A 14350-nucleotide genomic window follows, 5' to 3' on the forward strand; every position below is an offset into this window, starting at 1 on the left:
CCTCATATACGATCAAGACAGGGTCGTTGCCATAGAGTTAGAAACTGTATTATTGTAACCAGTGGCAGAAGCGCCTTCTAATTCCTCGGAAAGCAATCGCCCTTTCATGAGCACATACTCGTACAATAACTAGCTAAATATATAGAACGTATACATAACAATACATAGTTACCCTTCCGTTTTGGTCCTGTGTTAATTCATTGTTCTTAATAGGTTTTTCTCCTAACATTTCTGCTATGTTATTAATAAAGGTCAATTATTTGTATAGCATAACTCAGATATTTTCGAAAATGTTAAAACTGCCCTTACGAACGTGCAGGCCCACCAGCCGAGAAGGTATACACAACGGAATCATCGCTGTGAGAGGACTTTCAAAGAGGACGACACCTAGGCTCCGCAATATAGCACATCGTAAAATCCATACACTAACTTTAGAACGGATACCAAGAAGCCTCATCAAATATTGTGGCGAATGGGCAGTAAGCAATCAGAACTTTCTACCATGGTGATGGGGCTGGGCATGCAGTTCGTGGCAGGCATAATCTATAAGATACTTAGATGCAGACTATTTCTATTAAGCCGATGTCTTTATAGACCCAGTTCTGTAGAAACTCCCGCGTTGTCGGTGTTTTGGGAGAGAAATCACGGGTAGTTGGCTAGTGGCACGGACTGGCGCTAATTAGTTGGCATGACAGGCTCTGCCAACACGGGTTATGATAGCATTTAGTCTTCATTGTAGTAAGGTGTACTTTGAATGTTAAACCAAATATTTAGATGCGGCCTATAACGCTATTTATTAATTTTCAGTGTTGTGTCAACGTTTGAATGCAGCGTATAATTTTTACTCTGGCTTACATAACAATTTTATAACATTATTAAACAGCCTCCAGCTCCCCCAAATTGGTGCAGTCGACGTGTCATGTGCGTGTGAGAGAGTTGAGCGGCCATTTCTATTTCCATCGCTGAAAATCGCTCATTATTTACTAATACTACTTTCTTGGATGACTCTGACTCGGACGTAATTAATCACACGCTTTTCACTGGTACGTCCATTAACCATTTGAACACTGCTGGTGTGAACGTAGTTTCGCGCTGACCCCCTGTGTGCAAAAAAAAAAAAAAAAAAAAAAAAAAAAATCACTGAATCGCAGCGCACGGCTAAGCATAGCAAGATGTGGCACATGAACTGTTTAACCAATCGTTACATGTGACATGTCAATTGTCCTTTGTACGGTATTAATAACGTTGTATAACATGCAGCTGTTGTCGAGTTTCGAGTCCGGAAACTGACACATGACATTAATAGTGATGTAAGAACATGCTCCATTTTCATAGCACATGAATGCTTCTTTCTTTTTTGTCCAATTCCTATATGACCTGCCATGCAATGAGTACGATTACGCTTTGCGAACACACAGTTTGAGACACGTATGCACTGGCACGCCAGTGCGAAATGACAAGGTTAAGAACGACGCCTGCATTTTACTGAACATTGAATACTTTTTCACGAAAAATTAATAGTATCGTCTTCTTAAGCCGACACACGCTAACTCAGCTCAATTTATCGACTGGCTTGCTCCTAGCACGCGCTTTTTCGCATACCAAAATTGCATTTCCCGCGCTTTATACAGACGACGCACTGGCAAAACCCAGCGAAATTATTCGCGGAGCACAGCTGGTTTGTGATCAGCGCCGAGAGGCCCTGACACGCCGCTTTATTGGTTTTGGGAACAAAAATAATGTACACGTCGCATAAAATGAAGCTTACTTGTTTGCTGTAAATCACGACAACGAGCCCGGAACGTTATTTAACGCCACAAGTCGAAATTGGCTCAAGACTACATTCCGAAGCGGACGCGGCCTTTCCGCGGTGCATGGCTGCTCGCGGATGGATACAGCCACGGTGCGAAAAACTTGTAAACACTGTTTTCCCGTTGGGAACGTGTTGCTTCGGCCAAACGGGATTTTCGGCCGTTTTGTGTCCATCGCTGTGATGATCGCCTGGTTGTCCTGTGCTTCGGTGGTTGCAGAGTGAATATTCGTTTCACTGTTTCGCTCTGCCAAGATGTAGTGCGCACGGAAAAAAGGAAGATCTGGTGTGCTCCGAGCTACCTGCCGAGTTTTGACTTGTAGGCCTAATTATTTTCACCGAGGGAAAATGGTGCTCATCCAGCTGAAGTTCCCTGCCGCGGACTGTTTGACCAACATGAGAGAACACTGAGGGGCTCTGGTCCGCTCACAATGTCCAGCAAGATCGCTTCGAGGTAAGAGGCAGTCATTTTTAAAGTCCCCCTGTAATCAACCGCCCGATATCCGCGAACTAGACGGCCATGTTCCGATGTCGCTTAGGCCTAGGGGTAACAGTTTATCGGTCTTTTTCGGGGCTGTGATCGCGTATTATTCTTTTTGGAAGAAGCTAGAAGGACGGGGGAAGGCCTACGAGTATCGCCTTGGCCGGGATTTGCGTCGCCAGGTCATAGGCCCGCGGCGCCGACTCCGAAGTTGCGCTAACCCGACGAGCGAGACCTTGGCAGACGGCACTACGTGTTTCGGCTCTGCTCAGCTCTTGCTGTTAAAATCGTATTCCGATTCGCGATTACCGGTGACTGCGCCAAGTTTGAGCAGTTGTGACGGATGTAAGCTGCTGACATTGTCGCCGGCTCGGCATTACTCACCGAGCAGCCGCGTAGGACGGCGCCACCGACCGCAGCGCAGCGACAGGACATTCAAGATGGAGCTTTAAAAGGAGTCGTTTTTGTTGTGACCGCTAGCAGATTTATCACTCGATGACAAGATGTTGCGTTTCATTACAGTGCAGCGCGATGTTCGTGCGCATCTTTTGACATCATAAATCATACCATTCACATTACCGAGGAGCTTCATTTTGTAGCTACGTTGGAGTGAAAGGTTGCGATCACTGCTCGCGATCTGTGCTGTGGAGTTGATTTGCATCTTGTGCCGTGCATCGCGCGAAACAAGGTGTGCAGTTCATTAGCGCACACTTTGTCTAACTCTCATTTGAGTTTAATAGGCCTCGCGATGGAAGAAAAATGTACAAGCAGCGAAAACAGGGAGGAAAAAAAGTGCGAACTGTGCTATTTGAAACCGGTCCAAATTCTCGTCGTAACGAGAGTCTGAGGCGGCTGGGCTTTTCGTTTTCGACGTCTTCTCGCCTCTGTCGGAAGCGAGGACATGCCCGAGACGACATTTCGCGAGTCGGTCTCCTAGTCTCGACCCGGCCAGCGGTACGTGCTGCCGACTGGGCTGATGCCTGAGGCTTTTGCGAACGAGGCCTGCGGTCACAGCGTAGTGCGTCGCCGCGCCGCTGGGCCGATCTGGGGGTATCTCTGGGTGACGTTTGCTCGGTGGCACCACTTGGCGTCTGCCCGGTGCAGGCGGCTATGCCAGCGAATGGTTCCTTCGCTGTTATTCGTGTTGCTGGAATCCATACTTTGTAGTTGGGCACGCAGCGAGAAGGCTGTGGCGGCGGCGGGGAGCGCGGGGGGAAGACGAGAGGAAAGAAAAAAAAATCTAGGCAGTGACCTAAATCTCGTCTCAACCGGTGTGTGGCCATGCTGAAACGACTCCTGTGCGTGTGACGTCAGGTGGCAGAGTGTGCGTTATTGGCTTCCATCAAGACACCTTGCCATCGTGGACCAGCGGTCCGAAACCCATCGATCTGAGGGTTCTCCATGCCGTGATGATGTGGTCCCCCGTCGTCGAAGTGGACTTCGACGTGAGCCGGCTGTGCGGTGCTATGACGTGCTTTACCTGCCTACCTCTTCTCATCCGTGATCGAGTTGGTGATCCTGGTGGAACCCATGCGTCCATGTGTGTGTGCTTGTGTGCGTGTGCTGTGGTCAACAACAAGCCCTGTTTTATCTTGCTCACATGTGATGCTTGCAGAGAGAAGCATACCTTATGGCGTTTGTCTCTTTTGTCCCTGTTTGCTGCTCCGCACATTTTGTTAGTTCGAACTATCATTTCTCTTCATGAGAGACTGTTACATGCAGTCATATAGCATCATTGCTTTTGGTTCGTCATTTCATGCTTTTGCTGAATCGGTAAGGCAGCATGGGTATCTTTTAGTTGGTGACCTCACTGGCTCTTTCATATTTAATGTGTAGGCAGTTTATGCTGATATCAGCTCACTTTAACATTAATTGAAATTTATATATAGCAATGGTACAAGGATAGAACCATCTGAGTATACAAGCATAGGAGTCGGACCATTGCAGTAGCAAGGTCATTTTGTTAAGGGCATATCAGTGTGTATGACGCTGGGAACTGCACTAGAACGCATAGGCCAGTGGTGTAGGTCTGTAACGTGGAACACCAGGATGAGAGAGCTCTACATATGGCTTGAGAACCTCATCGTGTCCTCTTAAATGTTTTGGCAATATATCATTTGAACACTTCATTCAATCCGTAATTTGTTGAAGGCATTCAATGTCGTTTCTGCTTCATTCTGCTTTGGCATGAAGTTCAGAGGCTGCAATTGCTTTCCACTTTTTGTCACCTCCTGGCAGGTGTTGCTATCTATGCTGATGACAGCTAGACATCAGTTGATGTGTGTTGTCTATATTAGCATCCGAGAAAATGTGTTTCATTGTTGGCCTTCATTTCTAATGCCACAGCTCTGACTTGTGGTGCATGTTTTGCTAACATTTATACCAAGTCATTTGGCATAGTCTGCTGGCTTTTGTTATGGGGCATCTGAATAGTCTGTCAGTTTCTTGACCCGCCTGAAAAGAGTTAGGGAATCGGCTCTGCGTTGTTACCAGCTTTGGCTTTTGTAGCATTTATGCATGCTTGTTTATGTAATTACTTCTTTCAAGAGATTGCTCACAGGGTTTCCGCATTTCTCTCTGCAGCGGTTGTCATAGAGTTCATAGGATGCATTTTAGTACTCATCAGACTCTTGCGTAACATTTTACAGGTTATCAGTTTTGTTTTCTTTCGATTTTGTAATGCCTTAATTACTTTTTGTAAGAAATAGCTAATTATCACAGTAATCAATTATGTGTAATCAGTTAAATTTTTTTTCCAAGCTGTAACTAGCTATAACCTCAAGAACCTGAGCTGGATGGCAAACATAAGTGCAGCACTGTATTCTCTCGCATTGTGGAGCAACAACGATGGAGCTTCAGAGAAGCCACGCATGCTTAAATGCCTGCGAATGCGAGCCCAGCCTCTTGTGCAGCACTTGGAATTTCACATTTAACCACAACGATGATATGACGTCCCGTATTTAATGCGCTTGTGTTTTGTTGCTTCAGAGTGATTGCGACAGCAAAGAATTGTGCGTTGTGTAACTTTGAGGTGACGCGCAAGGCATTTGAGTGTTAAAATGCAATTCCCTCCCGCTCTTTCATGTTGATGCAGATTACTGTTGCTACTAATGTCCTCACAAAGCGACAAAAAATTCTCAAGAAACTTTGAATCCTGCAAGTAACATCAGCTAATCCTATCAGTGTATAATTGTTCTTTATAATGAAAAGCAATGCAGGGTTAACGCTTGTTTAATTTTTCAGGAGTGGAAGTGCTGCTCCCTTTGTTCCTATCTTCTCCAAACTGCTTTTGCTGCTCCATCCTGCTCCAAAACTGCTCCAAACCAGCTGCCTCGGTGTTCTGCTGTCGAATTTAGTAGCACACATATTTTTGCTGCACAGGGCATTATTTATGATATTTACTCCAAAAAATGTGATTCGATGCAATTTAAGTGACAGTGAGAAGCACTCTGGGGCAATGACATACTGCGAGTTCCACGTACACGCTCTAGGGGCTGCTTTAGTCGAAACAAAGTCAGCACAATGATGGCCTTCTCCAAGCCTTTTGAATTGTCAGTGGTGAGAGGAGGGAGCAAAACAGTTACTGTGAATATCTCGAGGCATTAGGAAAGCCGCCCGACAACGCAGTACAATTTCAGTTGTTCTAAGGATTCAGCTGTGAAAAAAAGCAGGTACTTCGCCATCGCGCGTTGCTGTAAGTAACGAGCATGTCAAGCCTACATCAGACTAAAGCATACTAGAAGCATAAAGGGGGTGACGCCACAAAGGTGCCATTCATTAGACGTGTTCTAAAGAGTGTTTTTTTTTTTTTTTTATTTGATACTGTGAATCCCATCAGGGATTGTAACAGGAAGGGCTGTAAGCATATGTACACTAAAGTATTAAAGCATACACAATAATACATGGTGTAGAGTGTTACATGCAGCATCCAACAATCGAAGAAAATAGGGTTTATCACATATATTAATTACATGATTACAGATGATAACTAGTAGTTTGTTTGAAAGCCATATGGGCCTATTGCCAAGGCGTTTAAATTAAGGAAGCTTTAGAGTTGCTAAGGTGAAAACGTAATGAGCCACCGGCAAAAGGCTTGAAGCAAAAGAATCTGGAGGTGGAAAATACCACCCTGGAGTGCCGTCTCACTTTCCTGAAGGCACTACTGGCCAATGCCCTGGAATTTTTCAGCACAGGCATGTGTTCAAAACGGATATGCACAAGGCAGCGAGTGGAAATGTGCTTTTCATTGATGCCAATTCCAAACTAGTGGTGGTGCTTGAACACATCAATGTGGTGGACTGCACGTTTGAATCTATCATGTCAAAACGGTCAACTTAGTTCAGTTATGAAGTGCAGAAACAAACATTCAGTTTGCTGTTAGTCCTTCCAAATTTTTGCTCAGGTCAGTTATGTTATCTTAAAATCTTTGCATGTTTTGGCTGTTTGACTTGTCAGAGATGCAGGTGCAGTCAACAAAGCTTTGAATGTTGAATAGAAAGGAATCAAATCGGGCATTTTGGTATGTCATGAATAAAAACTTGCAATTGTCAAAGGCATTTGACTGTAAAAACATGCTCCAAGACATAATTTGAATGCTCCAAACTCTCGTTTTACTGCTCCAAAGTTGCTTCAAATAGGCTTTATTGCTGCTCCCTGAGCTGCTCCAAAATGCTTGAGCCTGCTTCCAATTGTAACCAGTTACTTGTTGTCTAATATGTACAAGACGGGAAAAAGCATTAAGGTGGCATTTTGGGCAGCACATAATCTATGGCTGGTTGTAATGGAGTCTGTTTATTAGGCTCATAGAATTCCTTTTTATATGTCTAATGGAGTGCACCTTTTGTTGGTGGCAACCCAGAGATCCTCACCTCTTTGTTTAATGACTGTGGTTAGGATATTCTTGCATGGTGCTTTTTTTTGTTTGTTAAATGCAGAGAGAATGTGAGAAAAGGTATTGAGCAAACGGTTCTCTGTAGTTTAGGCTCAGACTTTGGCGTAGCATAGGCAGGTGTTCCTTTGTATTGCTGCATGTAATCCTTTCTGATGACTTGCTAATATGGCTGCTAATGTAGGTGTACCTGATGACCTCCTTTGACCTTTAAGAAGTTGTTCATGAATGACGACAGCTTTTCTCACACGGGGTACACACTTTTCTTCCATACATTGTTGTGGTATACTTAGTTTCGTGCAAGCAGAGCCGATGGAATCCTTTATCTCGTGTGTCACTTTTAGGTTCTGGAGGTTTGTTTCATCGTTCAAAAAGCCCCAATGGCAAGCTTTTGCATCCTGCTTATTTCCTGTGCGATTTTTGTGCTGGATTCAGCCAGTAATTGGTTTACAGAAGTCCACGTCGGCCAGTGCATGATGGGTACTTACGTCATCAGTTGCATCTAGCTGTTACATGCGTTATGATTTCGGGGGGCTTCCTGCCGAGTAGATAGGCCCGTGGTGGCTTACAAGCATTTCGTGGCCGTAACCCAGGCTAGCTTTTCCAGGATCGACTCTTATCCTGATGCATAACAGTCTTCAGAGACATTTCTGGCATACAGACTCTTCATTTCGTTCAAGGAGCAAAATGTTGGTTGGTTGGTTGGTTTGTGGGGTTTAACGTCCCAAAGCGACTCAGGCTATGAGAGACGCCGTAGTGGAGGACTCCGAAAATTTCGACCACCTGGGGTTCTTTAACGTGCACTGACATCGCACAGCACACGGGCGCCTTGCTTTTCGCCTCCATCGAAAAGCGGCCGCCGAGGCCGGGATTCGATCCCGCATCCTTGCGAACAGTAGTCGAGCGCCGTAACCACTGCGCCACCCCGGCGGGGTCAAGGAGCAAAATGTAAACCAGCTGCAACATAGCTAGGTGGGGTTAAAAAGGATGGAGCATTCACTGGGCTTGCACCACAGTTTGTTGAAGTGTTGTAAACGAAAATTCTAGATTGAGTGTTTTGTTCATTTGGTGAACTCAGAAGTTATTTCCCTTGTGCTGACAGCTCTTTTGGTCAGCAGCCACATGTTTTATTCGTTGTTATTGCCTTTGCAAGTACTTATTGATATTACTGCTTTTTCAGTTTTAGTATCTGAGTTGGCTTTCTTTTAGCTTTCATTTACCTTTGCAGAACGGTGACGCCATAATCCTACCATTCCTTGATGGGTAGTTAAGGGCTTCAAAGGTCTTGGAAGTCTACTTTCCTCTCTTTTTAAGTTAAGGTGCATCATTTTATGCTGGTTAGGAGTGCAATGCGGGGATTTGAATGGAAGGACCCTGTTTTAAGTGGCCTACGAAATCCCTGAGTGAATACAGAACTGGCCCGTGATGTCAGCACTCCTCACTCAATGTTGGTAAATGTTGGGGATGCCATGATAGGTGCCAAATAACTCGATTTGTTGTGCTTTGCAAATGCCATAGGAGCTGCACTTCTTTTGTGTGTGTGTAGTTGTTGAAATCAAACTGGGACTTACCTAGCTATCCTAGCGCAACAGCGTCAAACGCCCGGAAAGTTGGCACTGTGAGCAAACAGTCACGAGCATGGCTCTGGTTTGTTATAGTTCAAAATCACATCTCGTTCCTGAGAGTTCTTTCCCTCCAGTGCAAAAAACATTTTTCTAAATACCTAGTAGAAGTACCTCAAAGCACCAGAAACTGGAGAAATTGAAGCCAAGAGTAGGTTTCAGCCAACTTATGGCATCATGAAATGCCAATCCCGGTCCTCACGGATGCAGCTTTAAAACCTATTTTGAGGGCTGATGTTTGCTATCCTGGTGACAGTAAGTGACAGCTGGGGCGGCTGTTTGTCTCGTATGACTTAAAGCAAGTTCAGGATTTTATCATGCAGCAAACAGAGCTAATAGATGGCCATGTGTTCAATGACGTAATGCACCCAAGGTTTTCTATAGAAGAAATCTCCCTGATTGAGGCCACTAAATTGAAAAGTAAAAAATTTATTTGCTGCAACAAAACATTGAACTGCTTTGAAATTTGGCGCAAATGACCAGGAGACCGAGGGCAGCTGACCATGCAATTTTCAATAAAACCTGACAAGGTTGATAGAACGCAGGAATTACCCTGTACCGCTTTTGTGTCACAGCCATGCGGGCAGGTTCGCACGGCTCGTTGAAAGCAGGACTTCATATCTACGTCGGGTGGTCTTTCACGTAATGTGATAGCTTACAAATGCATGCTACTATACGTGGGATAATCGAGGCATAAATGAAAAGGTTATTGATATACGAGTAGCAAAGTGCATATACGTGAGCGAGGATCCACAAGGGAGCTGCAATGGGAGCCATTAACACTCTTGCAGTATACCCCTGCCCCCTCAGCCCTCTTTTTTCTTCTTTTTTTTTTCTGCTAATATTACATGGTTATCCCGATGTTTCTTGTGCGTAGATCTTGAAATCCATATTCGTAACTGAGTAGATGTCGTGTTGCACATGAAGGAGCGTTGCATTTATTCAGCTAAATGGGTTTCAGTGATTTCAGGGTTTCAGTGATTTCAGTGATTTCAGTGATGGCAGGAAGGGAGCACATATTGTCATGGGTTCTTTCGGTGACTCGAGATGGCAGCCCAGAAGGACAGGGCTGCAGTGTTCAGTGGGCAGAAATAGGAGCTGGAGCCAGGCAAAGTGGCGGCGGCTGATTCCACGTGCACTCTGCGCAATCTTCATCTTTGTCACCGACCCGTCCTGTGCAGGCAGAAGCAACTGTTGTTACCACGGGCGACACTACTCTCCTCCTGAAAGGCTCATCGTCCCAGTGCACAAATAGAATGGTACAAGACAGAAGTATTGATGACACCATTTTACAAATATTTCTGGCACTCGTGCAAAATGAAGAGGCAAGCTGATTACTGTTTCACAAGGTCCTGTCAGACATAGCATTGTTCTGCATAATTTCAAATTGAGAGTCATCCAAGCTTTATGTTATGCAGCAGTAATCCTTCCCGCATGATGGCTGGCAGGGTAAATGAAGTAAAATTTGCTGGAGGGTTTTCGGTTCTTGAGCATGCATGGAGTTGCTATGGTCTCGGGATAGTATACTCTGTTGCATTTCGTATGGCATGTTTTGTGTGGAACATTGGAGCTTCCAATTAATGACCAACTAGCACAGCAACATGACGAATGCTTGCTTTTGTCGAGGCATGGCGAGGGGGATTTATAGGGAAGTTCCGTTGTCCTTCAAGCAAAAAGTGTTAAATAGAAAAACCATGCTGGATGCACTTCCCCCTTCCTTGGCGTTCATGTTCTTCATATTCAACATCAAACTATCACCTATATTGCGGTTAGCAATGCAGCAAAAATATTGCAGTGTACTGGAACATGTTGAGGCAAAGCATAGAACACAAGGAATGAGAGAGTAACTAAAGAGCAGTACAATGAAGATCATGGGAGTGACTTGAAAGTATGCAGCCACACCGATGAACCCTTGAAATGGCAAAAAACTAGATTGGTTATGAAAAGCTTAGTCCAACTTTGTACATATATTATGCTGAGGCATGCAAAAGGAAAGAAAAATAAAGAACCTCTGCCCATGCCACAAAGTATCCAACCTTGTACAGTGGGACAAGGTGTATTCAGGTTGAATTTGGCAGCTGGTGGTTTAGTGTGGCAGAAGTTGTTCTTCGACTTATTTATTCATCGAGCTTATCACCGCAACTGTACTGTGCACTGACCAAATAGTCTAAAGGCATTGTCTTGCCGTCATTGACAGCTCCTGCAGTCTGATTTCGTACCCATGAATGGCCATCATAACTTGTTCATCAGATGACTCTCTCCTAGCAGCCACTCACGCCAGCTGTGGGTGTGGTAATGTTCACAGAAGTTGGCAAGTTTATCCTATCACTCATTATTGCTCAGTTGCCCGTTTACGTCATGGTGGAATTATTCCTGAAGGCATGAACTGCATTTCGTTGTGTAAAGGATGTTTGATTGAGGACCAGGAAATGCAGAATTTCGGTAGATAATTTATTTGCACTGGTGCTGCAAAGAGCGCGAGCACATCTGCTTGTCTTTGTGGCAGCTGCTAGTCATTCCTCCGAAGGACTTGCATCAATCTCATTTCACAATTGATAATCAGGTGCATACCTTTCTGTCTGCATTTTTAGTTATATGTAGTAGCACAATAAATGGGAAAAATGGTTCCTTGACGTAAGTTATTTGTAATTTGGCTTACATTTGCTCAGGCAGACTCTTACATCTTGGTCTGGTTTGTGGTGGTGATAATTTTGGTTTGCATCCACAGGCCTCTACTCTTCCATACACTGCATGGACGTTTCTCATGGAGCATCTGATATTCATAGGAAATGACATGTAGTTGCAGTTCGCCAGTATTTACTCGGATGGGGTGGCAGCAGGGGATTCTATAGTTTCACTTGTGCTTGTTTAGCCGAGGCTCATCCTTGCTTACCTGCTGGACTTAATTACTGATGCCGTAAATTAGTTAGTTTGCCACACTTTTAGATTTAAATCGTCTTTAGGGTCGCCAAGTTTGGGAACTTTGTGAAACGCTGCTCCACTGGAGTCTATTATGGTGACACAAAGCTCTGAAAGTGTAAAGGGGCCTGAAGTCTGACTCTTGAAATGGGATATATAACATGCACACTCCAAAGCTATGTCCATAAAATGTGCCTATGTTCATAAAATATGCCTACGCTAATGACATTTACATCTTCGCCTTTACTCCATACTTAATATTGTAATCTCTTTTAGTGTGCTTGTGGAGAGTATCACCAGTGGCTACTTTGTTGACTCCAGGGTAAACTACTCACATTGATCTCCGGTTATGTCTGTTCTGCATTACACAGCTAAGTAGTAGCAGCAAACTTTCTAAGTTTGTTACTTTGCATCAGGCTGGCTTGCTTCAGAACGGCAGTAGCTCTTTAGATTTCATGTTAGCTTCATCCATGGTAGTAGAGTTGCTCTCCTGAATAGGCTACATGCAGATGGCCTTTGTTCATTGTTGTTCAAGCTCTTGGGAAAAAGAAAAAAAAAAGCTTACATGAACATCACAATGTCCTTTGCCAAACTTCATTTGGCTTCATCTCTCTGTTTGAGGGCTCAATGACAGTCACGTTCCTTTACATGTCAGGAGACAACCTTTCTTTTAGGGGGCGGGGGGGCAAAAACCTCATTAGGTTCTTGATAATTGACCGTGAGGTGAGAGTGGAGTTGGTAATCGTGAGGCTGTGGCTGAAATCTTCCCCAGGCAGCTATTATAATTGGCTCACTGTGGCTTTATAATTGTAGTTGCAACATCTTCCAGTTCTGAAGTACACTTTCAACATGCATATGTCAGGTCCCAACATCAGATCGTTCATAAGCAGCATTCCATGAATGTTTATATTCAGTAGCCCATAGCTTTAAAAGCTTCATGCTCTTATTTCAGCTTTGTGTGAGGTGGCTAAATGTTTCAACTCGGAGAGTCATCTCGATTAAGCGGACTTGATTGCAATAAGGGCATAAGTGGCAGTGGAAGTTGTGGAGAGGTATGATTCTATAATTTCAATATTTGCTGGCTTTGTGAGATAGTACATTGAATGCAGCTTTTTAGGGGCAAGTGGGAGGCAGTAAGAAAGCCTGGGCTGTGCACATATCTCAGTTTGTGACTTTGTGGCAGGCACTTTGGTGGTTTCAAAATTACTAAATGAAATGTTCCGTGTGGCTATGCATTTCGGCCAGCTGCCAATACTTGTTCAGGACTTCCATCCTTATGGCACGTACAGCTACTATGTGACACTCGCAGTTCCTTCTTCCCATGGTGTAACTTTAGGGACAAAATGGTGACAGCAGCAGGCCTGCATAGCACATGTGTGGGCATCATGAATAAGAGGAGTGCTTGTAGAGATTGAGGCTCTTGCAAGTCGTGTGTTGGCCCTGTAGTCGGGTTTCACCTTTTGTGAAATTTGTGCTGGCACAGTTTTCTAGAATCTCTGTTTACCCCACTTCTGTTTTTCCATACGGTTGTCTGTCGGACTGTGTCTTTCTTTTTTTATATATCACTGACCTGTTTCATTGACCACAGAGCTGTACATGTTTTGCTGTGCTGCAGTGCACCTATTTCCTTGAAGAGAGCACTGCAACAGGCACCTACCTGCATGTGCTTAGAAGCAGCATAGCCAAGTGAAAATTTTAAGTATTTTCACAGGGGTGTCTACATTGCACTTCGTTTAGCTCCCGGCATTAGTTTTCACCACAATGTGGTCATTTATTAGTGAGCGGCTCTCATTTTTGCAGAAAACTGATTCGTTAATGCAAGTGCAGTTAGCAGTTAGCAGGTTTCGTGGTATTGAGCCTATGAACACTTACAAGCATAGAACTGTGACTGTGTCTTTCCATGGATTTCAGTTGTACCTGTACCCCTGCTCATGTCAAGGTGTAGATGCCTACCATGAGTGATATGGTTACTGTGCCTTTTCTTCTCACAAACCCGTCATCTCTCACTAGCTGTATAGTTAGCTTTTGCCATAAACTATTCTGCAAGCCTTTGTGATGCTTCTTGCTTGCCGACTCTGTCACCAAGAGTAGGTGTTTTGTCTCACTGCTGCTTCTACATTTATTGACATCAGCTTCCTTTCTTAGCGCTCATCCTGTGGGATGATTAACGCGTGGTTATCAAAATCCAGCTTTGACTGTCACCGTATAATCTCCGCCATCTTTCGAGTTTTCACTGTGATGGTTCCGTCATATCTCCATCATCATTTCTCAACGTGGCCAGAAATGGCTGCGATACTGAACGACACTATCAAATTGGGGTTTGCGCAATACGTCCACATTGTGCTTGTTAATGTTGCAACATTGTGCTGGCGTACTTCTCAGTATTGTTTGCGGAAATTGTAGCCCTTTAAATTGATGGGCATCTATCTGACATTGCATATATTAACACGATGCATTCCTTGTCTTCGTTCTGCACTGATCGCGAGCGCTCGAGGCGAGGAAACCGAAGTGCTGACGTTCGGCCGCTGGCTGAGCCTAGTTCGCTGCCGCTCTGTGGTTCTCGATGTCTTTTGTCGAGACTTCTCCGTGACAATATTATTATTATCCCACAAATTCATGAACTTCCTCCC

General features: G+C 44.4%; 1 protein-coding gene across 1 annotated transcript in view; it reads left to right on the forward strand.

The window, feature by feature from the left end:
* Positions 1-1877: 1877 nt before the first annotated feature.
* LOC146191541 (uncharacterized) overlaps positions 1878-14350 on the forward strand; it is a 187572-nt gene continuing 175099 nt past the window's right edge. The window contains exon 1 of the mRNA XM_084602065.1: positions 1878-2264. Within this exon, the coding sequence (XP_084458191.1) occupies positions 2242-2264 (23 nt within the window). The 5' untranslated portion in view covers positions 1878-2241. The remainder of the gene's footprint in view (positions 2265-14350) is intronic.

The sequence above is a fragment of the Amblyomma maculatum genome, chromosome 4 (assembly GCF_055883805.1).
Source record: "Amblyomma maculatum isolate TAMU_Amacu chromosome 4, ASM5588380v1, whole genome shotgun sequence".
NCBI lineage: Eukaryota > Metazoa > Arthropoda > Arachnida > Ixodida > Ixodidae > Amblyomma > Amblyomma maculatum.